This window comes from Sphaeramia orbicularis, chromosome 13 (assembly GCF_902148855.1).
Source record: "Sphaeramia orbicularis chromosome 13, fSphaOr1.1, whole genome shotgun sequence".
NCBI lineage: Eukaryota > Metazoa > Chordata > Actinopteri > Kurtiformes > Apogonidae > Sphaeramia > Sphaeramia orbicularis.
Window position 1 is genome coordinate 34,269,396 of NC_043969.1, and position 20,707 is coordinate 34,290,102.

The 20,707-nt window shown below is 36.3% G+C and overlaps 1 protein-coding gene across 1 annotated transcript in view; it reads left to right on the forward strand.

Moving 5' to 3' along the window:
- The window catches only part of b3glcta (beta 3-glucosyltransferase a), a 116,810-nt gene extending 96,840 nt beyond the window's left edge, over positions 1 to 19,970 (forward strand). Inside the window, exons 12-15 of the mRNA XM_030151905.1 lie at positions 13,196 to 13,295; positions 13,806 to 13,925; positions 16,846 to 16,990; positions 19,107 to 19,970. Coding sequence (XP_030007765.1) covers positions 13,196 to 13,295; positions 13,806 to 13,925; positions 16,846 to 16,990; positions 19,107 to 19,274 — 533 coding nt within the window. The 3' untranslated portion in view covers positions 19,275 to 19,970. The remainder of the gene's footprint in view (positions 1 to 13,195; positions 13,296 to 13,805; positions 13,926 to 16,845; positions 16,991 to 19,106) is intronic.
- Positions 19,971 to 20,707: the final 737 nt, after the last annotated feature.

Here is a 20,707-nt window from a genome sequence, read left to right on the forward strand (position 1 = left end):
GTGAGATTTATATTTTTTGGTGATATGTGAGATATGTACACTTCTGTTGCAAATCAAATTGCCCTTTGGGGACATTAAAGATTTTTCAATCAATCATCAATCAATCAGACCCACTTTTTTTAGTCTTTGGTACATTTATTTGTGTATTTGGGGACCCTAACCCTAAAGTTTGAATTTGAACCCTCCAGGTGCTACAAAGCTATTTTTATATTCATTCAATTCCCTCTTAATTTGTTGCGTCTCTAACTAGTTATGTCACGACATTTGCACATATAAGGTCAAGACTTCCGACAAACATTTTTCCGAGTACGCCGTAACTGTTTATCAGCAGTAGCAGTTGTAGTCCACACTGAAAATATGTCCAAACTTTGAGCCGATTACGTAAAATGTTCAATTGTTGATTGTATTAACGAACACAAGTGGCTGAACGGGGGGTGTAGAGTGAAGTGGCTCATTTTTATTTTATGGGCCAGCACTCAAAACAGTCTTTTTCCTGTCATTACTCAGAAATATTGTTGAAGATGGACCTGTGGAGTTGAATTAATGAAGAATTCAGACCCAAGTATAGCATTTACAGTTTATGTAGACCACAGGGAAATGTTTTAAAAGGCATAATTCCGTCTTTAAAAAAAAAGCAAAATATCACTCCTTTAAGTGGGTAGTGTTTGACCTAAGGGCACCTAATGATTTGCTAAATAGTCGTCTGTTCAGTCTGAGCAGAGATGCATTCAAATCCCAAATTTTTCAATAATGATCATCATGATATTCTTGTCATACAGCAGATACTGAGGTCAGGGCAAGCAATCATTTGTGCTCCCGTTCCCATTTTGCATACGTCTGAGCTGACAGGCTGGCAGCTGGTTATGACAAAAAATTCAATTGGATATTGTCTGAGATCTCAAACCTTCTCATTTGCATAACTCAAGATCCTACCTAACCCACAGTACTGCATAGTGGTGTGACCTAGTTTGACATCTTCCTCCAGAAAAAAGCCACCGTACTTAAATTACGGTGACATTCTTTTTTTTTTGAAGCCAGCGTTGCAGTCTCTCTGGTAGATCATCTTGGAGAAAATGGCTCCTTTCCTCTCATTTTGCATTCCACTGCATGCCAGATTTTTACTTTTGGGAGACAACAATCGAGTGTTAGAACTTTGGCAGCCTTCCACAGCTAATCACTAGGACAGTGGGGATTTTCTGCAGTCATTTTAGTGACTACGGACGGCATCGTTCTAATAGGGAGAGTTTTATGTTGTAACTGCCATTTTTAACATGAAATAAAGTAGTAGGTAGTTTATGTGTCTTTTTATATAATTCATTTGCCCTGACTCAAATATGCCCTAAATGTTAAACAGCAAATATAGACTGAAGTGTATCTGTAGAAATATACTTACATTCTCTCGCTTCATTCTTCAAGCCCTCAAGGTTTATGGTAATGATTGCTCTAAGCAGCCTTGGAGTTCATCAGCAGTCAACAAGCATCAATATGTCAGGAATCTGTAGTCGCTGCCATTCTTCTTCATTTTCTCACCTTCTACTGTTTCTGTCACTGCCATTGACTGACATACAGGTGGAGATCAAAGTCTTAATGCTATAATAAATTTACCATTCAGACTAGTGTGGATATCAAAAATCCACGTGTATATTTTCCAAATCTGAGGGGTTTTTTTTCAGCAGATACCTACAACGAAGTTTGATAAATAAGGTTTAGTAGCAAGCCATGGTTAAATTCGGCTCTAGAGCAAGGGTCTCAAATAGGGATGCACCGATGCCAATAGCAGTATCAGGTATCGGTCCGATACTGAGTGTGTGTAGTTGTACTTGTACTTGTAAAAGTACTCTGATACAACTGTACCGATACCACTTACAGCAGTGTGACATTCGCAGTTAAGTGCAGCAGGTACGCAGCAGAGGAGTATTGTCAGCAGTGTGGAGATTTTTCAAAATAAATGACCGCGACAAAAGTAACGCTGACTGCAGGTAACATTAAAGACACAGACAGATATGGACGGAGCATTCTGTCCATCCTCTGCGTACATTCCATCTGTTTTCCAGGTGCTCACTTATGTGTATCCAGATGAAGAATACCACCGGGAACTGTGGAGGTAGAGGATCTGTTCAAAGAGCGACTGTGAGTTAGAGAAAAACTACTGACATATTTATGACAGCTACCCTCATCAATATCAATATCAACATTAGTATCCACAGTAGTGTTACCTCTGTCATCTCCATGTTTATTATTACTGACTTTCTTCTTCTCAAAAAACTTTTCTTCATGGTACTTGTCTGGTATGGTTAATTAAGAGCAGCACCCCCTTGTGGATTGATTAAGAAACGCTCATTCCAACACATTAAATGTCAGTAGCAGCACTTTGTTACAATCAGACGAATGCCAACGACAGTAAAGCACATTTTCAAAAGTAACTAAGAACTGGAAGAGTATTATTAAGTACTCATATCAGGAGATACCAAAATGGAAGAAAAATCCAAGGCACTCTCTTTAAACATTAAAATGCCTTTATTCACATGGCACGGTCATATCCAGACCTAAGAAACACTTCTACGTGTTTCGGCTTCAAGCCTTCATCAGGAAGTCAAACAGGAGCCTGGAAAGCTGTAGGTTCCTATATCGTAGGATCTGACCAATAGGGACTCGCCAACTGGGCATGAAGATAATGACCTGCAGAGGGTATCCACATGTAAAACGGCCAGCAGATGGTGTCACTGCAGGTCAAAAGGCCATACACAAACAAGAAAACCTCACTAACAGAAATATTTACAAATATACATGGATAAATAACAGTGCAAAATTTACATATCCCTGTTAATTTAGGATTAAAACAGTGTAAAGTCTTTAAAAACAAGAAACAAGCAATGCATGACAGGAAAACAGAAAGGTCCAACTCTTCATGTAGGCCAGGGGGTATAGTGGCTTGGAGTTTAAAAATCCAGAAAACTGCCCTTTGATTCAGTGTCTTTTGTCTGTCTCCCTTTCTTATGGAGGATGGAATGTGTTTTCATATCACTCGTATTGGTACTCGGTATCAGCAAGTACTCAAATGTAAGTACTTGTACTTGTACTCGGTCTGGAAAAAAGTGGTATCGGTGCATCCCTAGTCTCATGATGAGGGTCTCTATGCGTCACATGCGGCCCGGGGCCCAAAACTGGCCCACCAAAAGGTCCAATCTGACCTGCGGGATGAATTTGGGAAGTGCAAAAGTTACACTGAAGATATTAACAATCAAGGGTGTCACACTCATTTTAGTTCAGGTTCCACATACAGACCAATACAATCTAAAGCAGAATAATAGCATAATAACCTATAAACAGTGACAACTCCATTTTTCTAGGTTCTAGCTTCAATTGGACGAGTTTTGCACTTTTGAAGCAAAACTAGTCCAGTTGAACTTTAAAGAACTAACAAGATGAGATAAGCTGGACAAATGAGAAATTGAATGAGAAATTGTTGTTATTTAGGTTCCAAACTCCAAATTTTTAACAATATTATGCTTGTTACCAAATGTTTGTGTAGTATTGTGGGTAATGCACATGTATAAATGATAAGTTGAAGCATCATATTGTTAAAACTGTGCTTATTTTTCTTACAAATATCAGTTTTATTCAGGTTATTCCCATTTTTTTGTTTAAGATTATTTTGTAAATTTAAATATTTTCATAAAACAAAGAGAAAAAGTTATCATTATTTATAGGTTATGATGCTATTACTTTACTGGTCTGGCCCACTAGAGATCCAACTGGGCTGAATGCGGCCCCTAGAAGAAATGAGTTTGACATCCCTGCTTTAGAGTGAAGGAAATAAAATGTCAGCAGATGGAGAAGTGCATAGTGAGATGAATTCAGGTAAAAAAAATCTTGAGCTGCAGTGGGAAGGTGAGTCAAGAAATATGTCTTTAAAGCAACTGATGTCACGTCACAGTGCATGCACACAAATCTTATATGGGTTCCATCAAAGCTAAAATGCACATGATTATTGTGATAGAGAAGTTAAATGATGAAGACAAAGACTGATGTATTGTTTACTCTGTCAGACAAACATGTATGAGCATTCTTGTTTGTTCATATTTGAAGCAGATGGCCATCCTACCTGTGAAGAAAAGAAAATGTAGATTAACCCATAAACACCCAAACATCCACTGGCATCTGCTGGTCTGTGATGTTTAATACCTGTTGATCCACTAATTCTATTGATACATGTAAATAATTGAGGTAAAATAAAGTTTTTCATCTTTTCATGGTCATCACATACGACCCATTTGGACATTCAGGGGCTCCGTAGTTACCATGGAAACACAGTCATCTTCTACAACATTGATTCACCAGTAAAACCCATGGAGTTTGATCAATGACAGTGGATGGTGACACTGGGTTTAGATTTTACTGAAAAAGTTACTTTTTCTTCAGTTTTCTCTGTTTTTATATAATAACCTTTGAATTTGCTCTGAGCTTTTATAAACATCTGCATGATACAAATGAATTAAATATAGAAAAATACATGATTTACACCAAAAAACCTCACAACACAGAGGATAATATCACTATAAATGGTGATAAATCACTTAAGAAAAGTTAAATATAGAGAAAAATTCATTTGGGAATTACCATTAAATTAGCATTGAATCTTTATGGTTTAATGTAATAAGTAGATGGAGTTGTAGATTTATTAGAATATTTTTTTAAAAATGGACAGCGCAAGATGTTTATTTAGCGAACAGACTCAACTCATGTCAGCAGGACACAAACAAAAACAATTTTATTTGTACTTTATTTTATCTCTCATTCATCCCAATGAGATATCTTTTCTTTCACAGAGTCTTTGTTAAATTGGCATTGTGTAAAACATACCAAAATATAAAAGCAATTTAGAAAAGATGGTAGAAGAGAGGGAAATAAGTAAAAATAAATAACTCATAACTCATACCATCTATGAGATTATGGAAAGCAGCAACTAGAATCTTTCATAGCATCTTGTGAAATACATTTCAGGTTATTAAAAGTAAAAAAAAAAAAAAAGGTGGGATGATGTGTTGTAAGTTGTTCCATGTTCATGGTTCATGAAAGTTCACCTAACATTCAGGAGGATCTGGGGAGTAGATCTAATGCTGTAGTTACTAGTTCAATCAGATCAGAGACTGTAGGTGTGAGTACGTAGTTTACTTAGCAATTCTTTGGTAGTTAAAAGCAGCATATGCATTTTCCTCCTCGATTCAGAGACAACTGTGATTCCAACAGATTTGTTATTTCATGAGTGTGTGAACTCGCATTAGTTACAAAGCGGAGTGCAGCATGAATACTGATTTGCTTGATTATATGAAGCCTGTGTTAATGACTTATTCATAGGAACCCTGTGTCTGTGTAAACATTTACTTTTTGTTTTTTTTGTGATATGGTGATAGTTTTATGTGCATATTTAGAGTTTTTCATAGGTCTTCTCCATAGACTGTATTAAAAGAGGGATATTTTATGTTTTTTTAAATGGAATTATGCATTTTAAAACATTTCCCTGTGGTCTACATAAACTGTAAATGCTATACTTGGGTCTGAGTGCTGTCCATAAACATCACTTATGTTACTGTGAAAACTTAACATGCTTTCAACGTTTGGCTTCCAGCTTCTACATCTCTCTTACACAGTACATCTTACACGAAATTTTCAACTTCTAATTCCACTAGTTCCCCTCCACTGCTCTATGGGCCCCCAGAAATACTGGGCCCCATGAATTTGTCATGTCCCCCCCCCCCACGAGTTATCGGCACCCCATCGTAGAGGTTAAAAAAACATGAATGAGACTAGAGTGACTCTTGGAAAAAATATTGACTCAATGGTTCAGTGTAATTCTATGAGCTTATTGGAGCCAACCCTAGTGGCTGTCAGCGTTACTGCAACTTAACCCTATAACGCCAAACGTATCATATTTGATACATGAGATTTGAAGCCCTCTACATGGTCAGTGTGATATTTTTTTTCTTGAAAAATCTGATGTATACAATTAGATACATGCAATTAGGGCTGCACAATACTGGAAATAACTGACATTGCGAATTTTTTTAACCTTGTGATATGAAAAAAAACTCAGGAGGATATAATAGCTGTGTGGTGCCAGCATAACAGTCAAACAAATTAGTTATGTTACCTCTCATTGTGGCAACAGGTGCAAGACACTGTCAACACATATCATATGTTTCAGTTTCATCCATCTTGTAGCCGAAATAATTCCAGATAATTGACTTTGCTTTTTTTTTTGGCACCAAGTCTTCTTTTACGGTGATTTTCTCTTGTTTGTTGCTCATTTTTCAGTGTTGTTACCAGCGACTCACTCCAAACTGATTAAGAAAGTTTGTGATTTGTGGATCGCTGCATGCAGTGTGTGTCAGGTACCCTTGAAATTAGATGAGGACATGTTAAGTTCATTTGCCTTCTACATCACAGCATCTGTGATGTGACTATGGGCTCTATACACAGCCCCACTACTTCCTTTATTTCCTGTTTTTCATCATTGGACACACTGATTAATCCAGGTGTGTCTGACCACAGTAGTCCCAACAAAAAGCAGCAGACACACCTGGATTAATCAGTGTGTCCAATAATGAAAAACAGGAAATAAAGGAGCTGCCTTAAGTTCAGGATGTAGTGGGCTTGTGCATACAGCCCATTGCACACACGTACAGTACATCGCAATGACGATACTCAAACGATATATTGTGCAGCTCTACATGCAATACACGGATAATCCACCAGGGGGGAGGAATTCGCTCACCAGAGGCCTTTCCAGTGACACTACAGGATTGTCATTAATGAGGAAGGAGGCAGAATTTTGGTAATTTTGAAAAGGAATTACCGATTTGTTAGACATGTTTGTGTTATATTACGTTTTTATTTGTTCAGAAATAATATTTGAGCATTGAGACCCGATGTATCAAATATGATACAAAATTGAAACTCATACATGGAAATTGATATTTAAAAAAAAAAAAAAAAAAAAAAGGGTTGTTCAGAAGGACCAATAGAGGCTCCAGTTTCAAAGAACTGGAATTTTCTGTCAATGATTGAATGGTTCAGGCTTTATAGGGTTAAATATATATCCATGCTGGCTTCATTTTGGAGCTGAAATCCTTTGTTCCCATTCTCAGAGCTAATCACCTCCAGAAGATGAGCAGCTAGATGTCTTAGCTGTTGCTGTAGCTGGCATGTCTCTCTCTCTCTCTTTATCAAAAGCTTAATGACACCACCAGATAAAGTGTCAAGCGCACATAAATGTTTCATGGACAAACTGTAATGCATTAGTACTTTTCCTTAGAACTGCACTCACTACTACATTCAGTCCTTTAAAAGACTGGATTCAATATTCAAATGGGCAGATTTGCCAGAATCATTAATGTCTTGTAATGCTCACAAATTATTATAATTATTCTATTTTATTTTTATGAAAAGCTTACACTTGGCGCTTTTTGAGATTCTTTAGTGTTTTGAGGGGTGGATTGTGTGGCAGCTGTGAATAGTGAACTTTTAGTTAGCTTTAATGATATTTCTGGCATTTTCTGCTTTGCTTGATAAATATGTACAGAGAAAAAGGCAAAAGGGAGTGGAATGATCTTACAGATGTTTACCTACTAATCATATCGAGTATTTTCATTTTGCCTTTGCCTGTTTCCTTCTTTTTATTTCTTTATCACTGTTATTTACTTAATTTTGCATTGATTTTAATGTCAAACCAGCATTTTTCTTTATTGCATCATTATTTCTGCAGAAAAATGTGACTTGTGCTTTTTTTTCCATCTTGCACTTTCTTTATTTATATATATTATTTTTACTTTAGGGTCAGTTTTTCTTTTTCTCTCAACTTCACCACTTTCTGATTCTGATGCACTAACACATGCATAGTAGTAATAACAGACCGAGCAGGTACACCCTTTTTTTTGGAACTTTAGAACATACAATACAATATACAAACTCTTAAAGGGTCAAAACACAGTAATGTCCCGTCAGAGAGTGAACTTTAATTGATTGCCATTCCAACATTTATTTCAATATAAAGCAGCTCCTTGTTTTGGATAATCCCTTATGGTCCAACTAAAGCAAAAATGAATTTAAAAGTTAAAATGTGGGTCATTTAGCAACACTAATCTGTCAAATTGTCTCTAAAATGTCCCGTCAGAGAGATTTCGAATATTGTGTTTTGACCCTATAGAGGACATTTCAATAAAGACAGGAAACAGATTCAAAAAGGAGCATGTAAAGCACAGGTGTCAAACATGCGGCCCGGGGGCCAAATCTGGCCCACCAAAGGCTCCATTCCGGCCCGTGGGATGAAAGAGCAAAAATTAACCTGAACAGTCAAGGTTGTCAAAATCATTTTGGTTCAGGTTCCACATACAGACCAATGTGATCTCAAGTAAAGGTAACAACACAATAACCCATAAATAATGACAATGACAAATTTTCTTTGTGAAAAATTGTGTGGAAAAAATTGAAGTGAAAAAAATAACATTACACTGAAAATATTAACATTTACAAAACTATTCTTTCACAATAAAATGTAAATAAATACATAAAAAAACCAAAGATGAACAACCCCAAATGTGCAATTTTAACAATATTCTGCCTGTTACTGAATGTTTTGTGCATTTATGGATCCACTGTGATCTGTAGTTGTGTTAATAATAACAGATGTAATATTGTAGAAATTGTTCAAATTTTAGTTCTGACTCCAAAATTTTAACAATATTATGCCTGTTACCAAATGTTTATGTAACATTGTGTGTAATGTACATATATAAATAATAAGTCGAGGCAGAATATTGTTAAAATTGCACAATTTTTTAAAAATGAAATTTCTGTTTTTTTCATGTTATTCACATCTTTTTTGTAAAATGTAAGTATTTTCCTCATTTAATTGGTGTTTTTTGTACTAAGACAAAAAGAAAAACTTGGAATTGTCATTATTTATAGGTTATTAAGTCATTATTTTACTGGTCTGGCCCACTTGAGATCAAATTGGGCTGAATATGGCCCCTGAACCAAAATGAGTTTGACCCCCCTGATGTAAAGTAACACAACATCTATGACAAGTCAACAAATGAAAGAAATAAAACAGAACAAAAAGGAGCTGTAAAACAAGTATAATATAAAAACCGTTGGAACAGGACTAAAAAGGTCAAAACAACAAAAGTAGCTTAATTTCATCATGTTTTTTGGCTGATTTATGAAATGTAGTTTTTTGAACCTGGCAGGTGCACACGTCATGGATCTGATGTTAATTTTGCAGCTGCATTTATTTTGCGTGCAGACTAACCAAACTGTACACACACATATTACTGAATGAGGCCCAGTGTGTCTGATTCATGGGACTGCCTCCAGAGAAAAGCTTTTACCTGACTGAAACTGCACGGCTTTAGTAACGCTGCTGTCTTTTATCTCGTATATAAATGGTCTTACAGGTTATGTGTTTAGAAAATGGAAAAGAATGAAACTCAACAGTCTTAAGGTTTAAAGTTTTTAGCGCAAGTGTGTGAAAGAGTGATGCAACACCTTGAAATGGAATGGAAATTTGTCGAGCAAATACTCAGACCTGTTCATGGTCAAGTTTGTTGTAGGTACTGCCACTGTGTCTGGAACCCCAGATCTGAGGGTGGAACGTACAGCTACAGCTTTTGTGTAAATGTCTGCTCCTCACATGTTTGGTGACTGGACATGAACATGGACATGGAGACGGCCGTGTCCTCCAAAGGCCCCTGAATGCTGCTCAGTAACCTTTTCCAACTAGAAATACAATTACCAGGCTTGTCTGGAGACCTAGAGTGCATTTTTTGGATTTTATTCCTGTCAGCAGTTCAAGGTGTCCTTTCTTATTCTATATTCAGATACTTGGAAAAACACCGTGGGTGCCTTATAAATAAAACAGTAAGGCCTCAGTATTCTTTCTGATGCTTGCCACCAGGGATTTCCATGTCTCAGCTCTCAGTCCTGATGGTGTGCAGATATTTGGATTCTGATGGGTATATTTCTTTGGGTTCCTTGTATTTGTTGTGTACTACCCCACCACTGTTGCGGTTTTTTGGGGAGTTGGCAGAACATTTTGTTCCATCTGGCAGCTATGTCAAATACTCCAGAGTAAAAGTTTGATCTTCCTGGCCCATCATGCCAAACATACCTTATTATTTCTTTGAGATGGCAGAAGGTAGGCACCGTCTTTCCTTCTGTTTGCAATCCCCTTTAGAGGACATGTCCTCACATTGAAAAGCCAAGGAGTGTTTTCTTTAATGTAGTACAATACAAATCTCAAAGTGGCAAAGTCATTGTAAGTGACAGTTTTCTAAATATAAGGTCACCTGTTTGATCAGTGCGGTGGCTGATGCGTACGCCTACAGCCACGTGCGATTTTTGAGCCGTCCTTGAGCAGAATGCAGAACGTCTGCCTTTCACACTTTTCATGTAGAAGACAGTCAAGTTAATGCTGAAAAATAAATGAAAGTTGCAAATGTGAGACAGTCTGAATAAAGCGGAGTCTTCCCTATTTTGGGTTGGCCACAGTTCTCCCAACTTATTGTCATTCCTGCCTAGAGAATGGAATATTAACAACTTTTTCTTGCTATAGTTTCCATATTTAAATAAAACATCAAGATCTACATTCATGAAACGCTACTTCATGAGTTAGGGTGTGTAGCGCCGCATTATGTAATAACACCACATTTTATTGTGACACGCCGCATTTTGTAATAAAATACTTGAACGAATTTTGTAACAAACTTTAACGCATTTTGTAATCAAGGTCAAGGTCAAGGTTACTTTATTTATACCTGTAGGTAGATTTGTTTTGCAGTCTAGGTGATGCCTTGGCATTACACCACATACAGGGGTTGGACAAAATAATGGAAACACCTTAAAAAATCAACAAAATATAATTTAATATGGTGTAGGTCCGCCTTTTGCTGCAATTACAGCCTCAATTCTCCGAGGTATTGATTCATACAACTTGTGAATTGTTTCCAATGGAATTTTAAGCCATTCTTCAGTTAGAATACCCTCCAACTCTTTTAGAGACGATGGTGGTGGAAATCGACGTCTTACTTGAATCTCTAAAACTGACCATAAATGCTCAATAATGTTGAGGTCTGGGGACTGTGCCGGCCATACGGGATGCTCAACTTCATTAGAATGTTCCTCATGCCATTCTTTAACAATTCTAGCTGTATGGATTGGGGCATTATCATCTTGAGGTGAAGGTGTTTCCATTATTTTGTCCAACCCCTGTACATTGAACATGCAAGACAGGCTACATCACGCTAGACCAAGCTTACAGACAGGACCAAAAGACAGGACAAAAAGTGCTCAGTGTTCCACCATTCATCGGTATAGCAGCATGGATAAGTAAAAGAATAAAATTAATAAGATCAAATAAATAAAAACGAGATGCAATAAAAACACAATAAAAACCGGAAAAGATAAAATAAAAACAATCTGGGATAAAAACCAGGATAAGAACATAAAATTAAAAAATTTAAAAAAAATTGAAGTCACAATAATAATAAATAGAGCAAAGAAATGGAATAAATAACTAAATAAGTTAGTAAAGTGCACTGTCACTATTTCTTATTGAGCTCAGTGACTCCGTGTAACTTATTACATATCACAACAGTTATTACAAAATGCAGTTTTACCACTTTTTTTTTTTTTTAAGGAAATGTAATAATTTGGTGCATTATGTAATACACCATCAAAATTGATGCCTTGAAAAAAATACAATACTACCTAAAGAACAAAGTAGGCATATTTTATTCAACATGGCAACCATTCATTGACTATTATATTAAAAATAACCCATCATAAATAGGTAAAAAAAACAAAAAAAAACAAAGAGCATATGACATTCTCCGTGTTTGTGTGTGTGTTTTGTTTTGTTTTTTTGTTTTTCTTTCTCCTGTTGTTACTGTGTTTTATCTAGTTTTGTTTGGTTTGGTGCATATGTTATGTGCATATTTATTTATTCACTCATCTTCCATTTCCCCTTTCAGGAGCATATAGTATATACATATGCATCTCATTGCACCTTGTTTAAAATGTACTTGTATTTGGAAAAACCCCAATAAAACGAAGTTAGTTTTTTTTTTTTTTTTAATTGATGCCTTGATTGGAAAAACCATCATACCAGCAGAACAACAGTAAGCATTCCAGCTTAATTAGAATTCATTAAAAAAAATAAACTAGTAGGATGTTTCATTTGTCAAACCTAAATCAAATATAACTGTTTTCATTATAATGGAGAATGTGTTTGCAAGCTAGAAACAAAAGCTGCATTAATTAAGCATTACTGACAAAATACAGCAAAGTTTATCACAAAATGTGTTCGAGAACTTTATGACACAATGCATTATTACATAATGAGGTGAAAAATTATTACATTATTACACATTGCACTATTATTACATAATGCGGCGCTACAGGGTGCAATAATAAGACTAACACTGAAAATCTCACTCACAAATGGGAAAATTATGTGAAACAATACATGCCAAATGTTACCTTGGTAATATAAAAGGAGACTATCCGATTTAATATGTCCTTTTTTACTTTTTATTTTTATTATATATTACTATTACTCGTATTCTTTCTTTTTTATTGAATGTTTTACTAAGCTAGAAATGTTCATGCTGTTCTATCTCTGGACGTTTCAAGAAAAAAAAAAATATTTTAATCCTTAAGAAAGTGGGACAGAGACAACCAGAAATGTATTAGCCATACTTTACCTTGTTTGATGAAGAATGTGTTTTTACATATGTTCACTGTGAGGAATATGTAACAGATTAATGTGAATGGAAGATGTTGTGTCTCTTATGCTTCTATAAAAAAAATAAATAAATTAAAAAAAAACATGCTAAATTTCCTTATAGACTTATACTTGAAGCTTTACAGTAACGTCTTATTCAAAGTGATATATTGCTGCTTTTAATTCTAATTTAAACCTAAATAAACAAGTTTGTTTTTGTCAATAGCCGTTTTACTGTTGATGCTGATTTGTATGTATGCAAGTGTCCGCCCAAACGTGAATACCTGCTTATGCCAAGTGCGTTTTTCTTCCAGTAACAGGGTGATTTATCTTTGTAAACCAGAACACAACGCATGGTCAATATGTGATTAAGTTGTACAGGCCACACGGTTGATCACATGTCTCTATTTACAGGCCACTGCGGGAAAACATTTGCAATCCTAAAAAGGTTTCTAAGCAGTGCTGTTCCGAAGACCAAGTGGCTCCTTGTTGTCGACGATGACACACTTATCAGGTATATTTTCATGACGTGGAATTGGTTTCTCAACCCGGTGTTTCTCTGCTTTTTCAGCTGGAGCACCATGTGTCATTACGTGTCACACTCTTGCTTTTTTTTTTTTCCCGGTTTGACTGACATTTATTACTAATTTTTCTAGCAGTTTTTTTCCAGGCAGATTCTGTCTCGCTGCCATGAAAACAGTTTGCACAGTGTGAGATAGAAATGCCTGGAATGAAGTCATTTTGGGGAAAATGAGTTCCAGAGATATTACCGTGCTGTCGAACATCTAAAACGCTCAGTACATAAATTCAAGTCCAGCTGACTTCACTTTATATCTGTCAGGTTGCCCCTTCATGTGGAAGACTCTGGATGTGTAATAGTGCCAAAGGGAGGGCTGTTATTTTAGCCTGTGAAAGGACACTTTTGTGGTGTGTGTATATGTGCGTGCACTGCTGTGTATGCGCAGACATGTGTGCATGATGAGGGTGATGAGTGTGTGATGAGTTTGATCTGTGCTTTCTGCAGCCTCCCCCGACTGCAAATACTGCTGAGCTGTTACAACCCCTCTGAACCCGTGTGTCTAGGGGAGAGGTATGGCTACGGCCTGAGCCAAGGCGGCTACAGCTACATCACAGGAGGTGGAGGGTGAGTTTCACAGCTTAGTAGATGCTCCAGGAATAATGATGAAAAACGGAGATGCAGCAGAGGGACTATAAAATGTGAACGTTTGTAATGTCTAATTTACAGATAAAACATTTTAGCTCAGATTTAAACTGTGTTGGTGCCCATGAGGTATTTTAAGTTTACAAGCTGCATCGCAGAAGTTAAAAGTATTAAATATATCACTGAAACACTTGTGGTTATTGCACGACGCAGGGAGTCAAAGCTAAACCTAAAAACAGGACATGGGGTTAAAAATTCAAACCAGATTTAGACTAATTTTATGAAACAATTTTGGGAGGACTTTGGGTCTACAATGGGGTCACGAGCCAAAAAAAGACTGGAAACCACTGGATTAACCTATTAAGAAACTTGTCTTGATGGAGGGAGGAGACTAGTGTACTTGGAGAGAACCCATACAAACAGAGAGAGAACATAGAAACTCCATATTACCACAAGAAAAGCACTCGGAGAGCGCAGACCGCCAAGACAGATCTGCCCTGCCCCCCCCCCCATGTTTGCTTGTTTGTTTGTTAGCAAGATAACTCAAAAAGTTATGGACGGATTTTCATGAAATCTTCAGGAAATGTTGATACTGGCACAAGGAAGAAATGATTAAATTTTGGTGGTGATCAGGGATGGGGGGTGGGGTGGGGCCCACTGATCGGCCTTGGCGAGTGCTTTTCTAGAAAAGACAGCGCAGACCTCCGCCACGGCCGATCAGTGGGGCCCCCCAACCCCCGATCACCACCAAAATTTAATCATTTCTTCCTTGTGCCAGTATCAACATTTCCTGAAAATTTCAGGAAAATCCATCCATAACTTTTTGAGTTATCTTGCTAACAAACAAACAAACAAACACGCACACAAAGCAAAGCGATCACATTACCTCCTGGTGGAGGTAATAACAGTGGCAGTGATGTATGGAGATCTGTCTGTCTGTGCCAGATTACAGCCCCTCTGTCGATATGTGATGGAGTATTTACCTACAGAGGCACTTCCTTTTGCCTGTCTTGTCTATTTATTTCTTGTTTTACCTGTTTTTGAGACATTTCTAGGCATCAGCCTACAGGCAGTGAGCTTCTACCTCCAGCCAATTACAGCATCACACAGTTTGCATCTGGGTGCTTATGAAACTGGTCCTTATAAACAGGACATGGGGGCAAAAAATTCAAACAAGATGTAGACTAATGTTATGAAAAAGTTTTGGAAACACTTAGGGACTATTTTAAAAATAAATATTTACTGAGATAAAAGAGAAACTAGTTTTCAGATAAAACACATTTTTAAAAAAAAATTTTTTTGTATTTTTTATACAAAAATCTGCATGTAACACAAACTCAGGTTTACACTAAAAGGCTCGGTGAAACCATTTCATGTTTCTTGGGATCCTTTTTTGAACTATATACATTCACTGGACCTCATTTCTAATTTATATGTTTTTATGTGTGTGTATAGATAGATAGATAGATAGATAGATAGATAGATAGATAGATAGATAGATAGATAGATAGATAGATAGATAGATAGATATGGGTTTTTATAAACACCTTCCCCCTTTTTTTTGGGTTGAATTGTTTTCCTTAGCTATTTCTTTGTGTTTTGTTTGATGTCTGTTCTGTATTTTTGGGCCTCATGCTGTGCACCACTCTGTCTGTCTGAAATGTTCAAAATGGTCTATAAATAAAGTTAAAAAAAAATAAAATCTGCATGTAACAAGGTAAAGAGGACACGAAAATTACGAGCTACTTTTTTTGAATATCTTTTTATTCTCTCACAGGTACATTTTGGGAATTTAACTAATTATGCAAGGCAGAGTGTTTCACAAAAATGGCCCCTGTTGCAAAATGACTCATGATTTATTTGTGTTTAAATGGGCTCCGCGTGTAATGCAGGTGGACACGAGTTATACGCGAAACCTGGAATGAGACTGAGATTCATGAAAAGCCCACGTCTGGATTAGAAAAACTACTAGGACTGTCAAATTTAACACAGTGTCTTTAGTTATAGCGGTATATAAGACCATTTACAGCCATGTTTTCCAGATCAAATGCACTGACACCTAGGTAGTTTTTCCTGCCCCAATTTTGGTCCCAATATTTTATTAAAAATGTATTAATTTTGGGATGGCTCAGAGTAAGAGTATACATTTTTTGCATTTATGTGAGATCATCATCAGGTACATTCTGAGGGGAAATATGTCTAAATTTCTCTTTCATTATTGGGTCTAAAAAGCTGACAAAGGAACCAAAATGAACCCAGTTTCATAGAAGCACCCATATACGTGTGTGTATGTATGTATGTATATGTATATATGTATGTGTGTAGATGGATGGATGGATAGAGGGATAATCAAGTACGTCAGACTGTGAATGTCAGAGCCCTTTTTATTACATTCAAGTACTTTTTAACTGGACAAGAAGCACTTATGTGTCAGCTGTCAGAGCCGGGGAGAAGCTGTGCTATAGATAATTCTTGAGCTCTGTGAGAAACTCTATTTAGGGACACTTCAGTTGCTGTGACACTTTCAACAAAGCGACTGCCAGTTTTCTCAAAAGTGATATCCCTTAAAAATTGTTTTGAGTGGCAATGAGCGATTTTTCTGGCAGGCTAAGATATGTGTTTTCATGTGTAATTGCCTCACTGTTCAAAGACATGTCACATCACTGTGTGGAGTCGATTCACTGAAAAGCGCATCTTCTTCCCAGCTTGGGTTGCAGTGTCACTCCCAAAAAAATAAGCACAAATAAAAAAAAAAAAACATGCTGAGAAAAACACATATATTATTTGATTGCCATTGCTTGTACTTGTATCTAAAGTAATCAGTTACAGCAGTTAAATAAGCTGGGTAAAGTGTTTATTTTGTGACATATTTGTGAAAATTTCTGGGTTTGTGTTTGTGCAGCATGGTGTTCAGCAGGGAGGCGGTACTCCAGCTTCTGAACAGCGGATGCAAGTGCTACAGCAACGACGCACCAGATGACATGGTGCTGGGAATGTGCCTCAACGCCCTTGGACTTCCTGTTATACACAGTCCTCTATTCCACCAGGTTGTACTCACACTACTTTTTAGTGCATCATCAACCATTAGGAGGTTTTTGGAGTAATTGTATCCATTATAAACAAATGAACTCTGCAAAAAAAGCCAGATTTTAAAGTGTTGATGATATTTGACAGGAGAACTAGCTGATATCTGATACTGTATTTAGAAGGCACAGGAGCTTGTAGTTATTAATATCATACACTATAATTATGTGCAGCTGAGGACAGAGTTGTAGCTTTAAAAATTACCAAAGCATCATTTAATATAAGTGTGAGGTACTTATAAGAATCTGTATTGATTTTACACAAGTGCAGTTCATTAAAATGTTATATATTTTATATCTCTTAATAACTATAACTACAGATGTTCGTATATAAGGGTGCAAATGCTGAGACCCAGGAAAGAAACAATTTATTTTTAGTACATTAACCCTTAGGGGGAAGTCGGTCATGTAGACCACTGGGGACAATTGCATTCGAAAGTGCGGACTTGAAACACTCCCCCACTTTTTATTTAACGTTGATAGAGCAAATACAACTGGAGATATGATGGTTTGAATCCGGAGCAAACAAACGTGAGTAAAAGTATGAAAATGAGGTGGGGGGGTCATTATATTTCTGACCATATCTTCGTCATTTTTTGTCCTTTTTCAAAACGGAAAAAAATAGTCAAATCTGCGGATTCTAATCTAATCTAGTCCATCCTGCATTAGCATTCCAGATAAGGGTGAGAATGATCCCCACCTGAACCAGATGCAGAAACCAGGAGGATCGGGGGGGTTAGAAAATCGTAAAAAAAAAACAAAAAAAAAACGCCTATGTAAAGATATGCTTTGATGTCGAATATTTGAGTATAGTTTTAATTTATTATAATTTTGATTTTGTATATCTAATATTTGGAACCAATATTCACTTTTAAAGTCTTTGAAAAGGTTCATTAAGCATCTTTGTGTTATTTATGCAATAAATTATATACATTTTTTCGAATCGGATTTTATAGTTTTTGTGTGTTTTATGTCCTTTTGTGTTGATATAATAGGTTAAAGTGAAAAAATAATAGGCAGATGAGATAGATGAAGTTGTGCTGAAAAAAACAAGAAACTAAACATTGGTATAGTAAACACTTCTTTACATAGTATATAAAGGCAAAATCAAAAGTACTCAAAAACAGCCAAAATAGGCTCAAACCCCTGAGGGTTAAATAATTCTTGTGATTGGAAACGGCATAATGCAACAGTTCTATCAGATACATTTCTGATTTTTTTTTTTCTTTGTGAAACTCTTTGTGAAATGCATTGCTGGGCCTCATGAGCATATAATGTGAACTAATGTGGCATCATGATGCATTTTGACATCTAAACCTTCCAACAAATCAAAATGTTTGCAGCGCTGTGTGATGGTAAAAAAAAAAAAAAAAAAAAAAAAAAAAAAAAAAATATATATATATATATATATATATATATATATATATATATATATATAATTCCTTGTTTTCTTCATTTCTACTATTATATCCATTTAATTTGGGCTCAGTTACTTTGAAAAGCTGACTTGAATGCACCCCTGCTTGATGTACGTTTTGTTCTTATTGTTATTGTTGAAGTTTTAAGTGAGTATTTACATGGCAATTAGTTGTGACATGACATGAATGCAGCATCAGGTTGGAGGCGGGAAGAGCTATATCTGGATTTGATTTTATTGTTATGGTAAAGGCGTAATTTGTCCCACCGTGACAAAAACCGCAGGAAAGCAAGCAGGTTGTCAGTCCGCCACAGTTCACGCCAAACCGAGTCGTCCTGAGAGCAGGTTTAATTAGCAGATAAAAGTGAAGTCACCTATGTGTGTGCAGAATGGCGCAGATTAATCAAAACATCACTTAACCCAGACAGTGGGTGTGCGTCTGTCACCGTGTCAGAGCATCAGTCAAATTCTTACACTTAATTTAGCCACCGGTGTAGCGTTTAAAATTATTCCTGTAAACATATACTGCATCTATCAGCTGCTCAGGTTTTAAGTATTCACTCCGCACATCCATGCTATCACTCTCGGTCTCTGCTGCACTTGTATGCGCTCTCTGGTGACTGCTCTCAAATATAAATTACTGTACTTAATCTTACCTTTCAGGCACGCCCAGAGGACTATGCTGGAGACTTTTTAGCTCACCAGGTGCCCATCTCTTTCCATAAACACTGGAACATCGACCCCATTGCTGTTTTCAACAAATGGCTGAAGGATGACTCGAGGGCAACGGCTTCAGATGGACTTAATAAGAGCGCTAAGACGGAGTTATAATGATTTTAAGCACACAACCTGGCCTGTATGAATATATGTATGCTTGTACTGTGTGTGAGTGTGAGTGTGAGTGTGCGCGTGCGGTGTCTTAATGAGTCATGGAACTGAATCATTTGTCATTCAGAGATGTAAATTCTTTTGTATAGTTAATGTTGACCTGTTACGTGGAGGGACCATGCGAGCGTGTGTCCATGACTTTATATTCAAGTGTATTAATGGCTGAAATGTTGCATGATGGAGTTAGTTACTGTTATAGTGGCAAAAAGATTATGATATGTATATATTTATTATATCATATTAATAATCTAAGCGCTTACAGAAAAGACGTTACTACTGCAGAAGGACAGTTTCTTTCAAAAAGGATCACTAATGCTGTACAATGTGCTCTATTTTGACATGAAATTATAAATATTTGAATATGTTTTGCTTCTGTTTCTTCTGAGGCTTTTTTTTTTTTTTATCGTAAGAGTTGAAATCAGTCTGAAGTTATAGGTTAACGGAGACAAAAACTGAGATGACTTTACATTATAAACACTGACAAGCAACAGTAAACCGCACTAAAGGCTTGTAATTTTTCTAAAAATACCCAACATGTAGTTTTTCCAAAACTCAAACCGGTGCTTACGCATCTGTTTTGTTAAAGCATGCCTTGACCTAGAACAGAATCGCAGGAAAAATAAACTTTTCAATCTCTGATCTCCAGGGGAGTACAGAAGAAGTGAATGTTTTGGGGGGGGTTTTGTCATTGTTGCCAATTTTTCATTTTCACATCTTACATATAAAAACATATTAACATTAGAAGTAGCTTTGTGGCAACTTTCAGTTGATTTATCTTATTTATTATACGATTTTCCCTTGTATTTTTCAGTGAACATCAGGGTTTTTTTCTCCATATAATTTTCTGACCATAAAAGCTCTGAGTAAAATCAAAGGTCGTTATATCAAAACAGAAAACTGAAGCAAAAATGACCTTTTCAGCAAAATATATCATCAACTAAATGCAACAATAAGACTCTACAACCACTGACATTTCTCAAACTACATGCATTTTATTGATTAATCAGTTTTTCAGAAGACGACTGTGTTTCCATGTTCACATCGGAGCCTCTGAACGTCCAAATGGGTCATATCTGATGCTGCGGAAAAGCTGAGAAACAGCGTTTCACCTGAATCATTTCAATATATTAAAGAGCAGTGGATGAAAATGTATTAAACATTTTAGATGAGTTGGTGCTTTTGGTGGTTTAGGTCTTTTCACTGTAAAAATCTAAATCTTACCAAGTGTATTTTTCTCATTTCTAGCCAAAATATCTCATCAAGCAAAAAAAATCTTGAATCAAGCAAAAAAAAAAAAAAAAATCTGCCAACGGAACAAGTGAAAATTATCTTGTTAAGATTTCTTGAAATAAGATTTTAAAGATCTATTGTTTAAA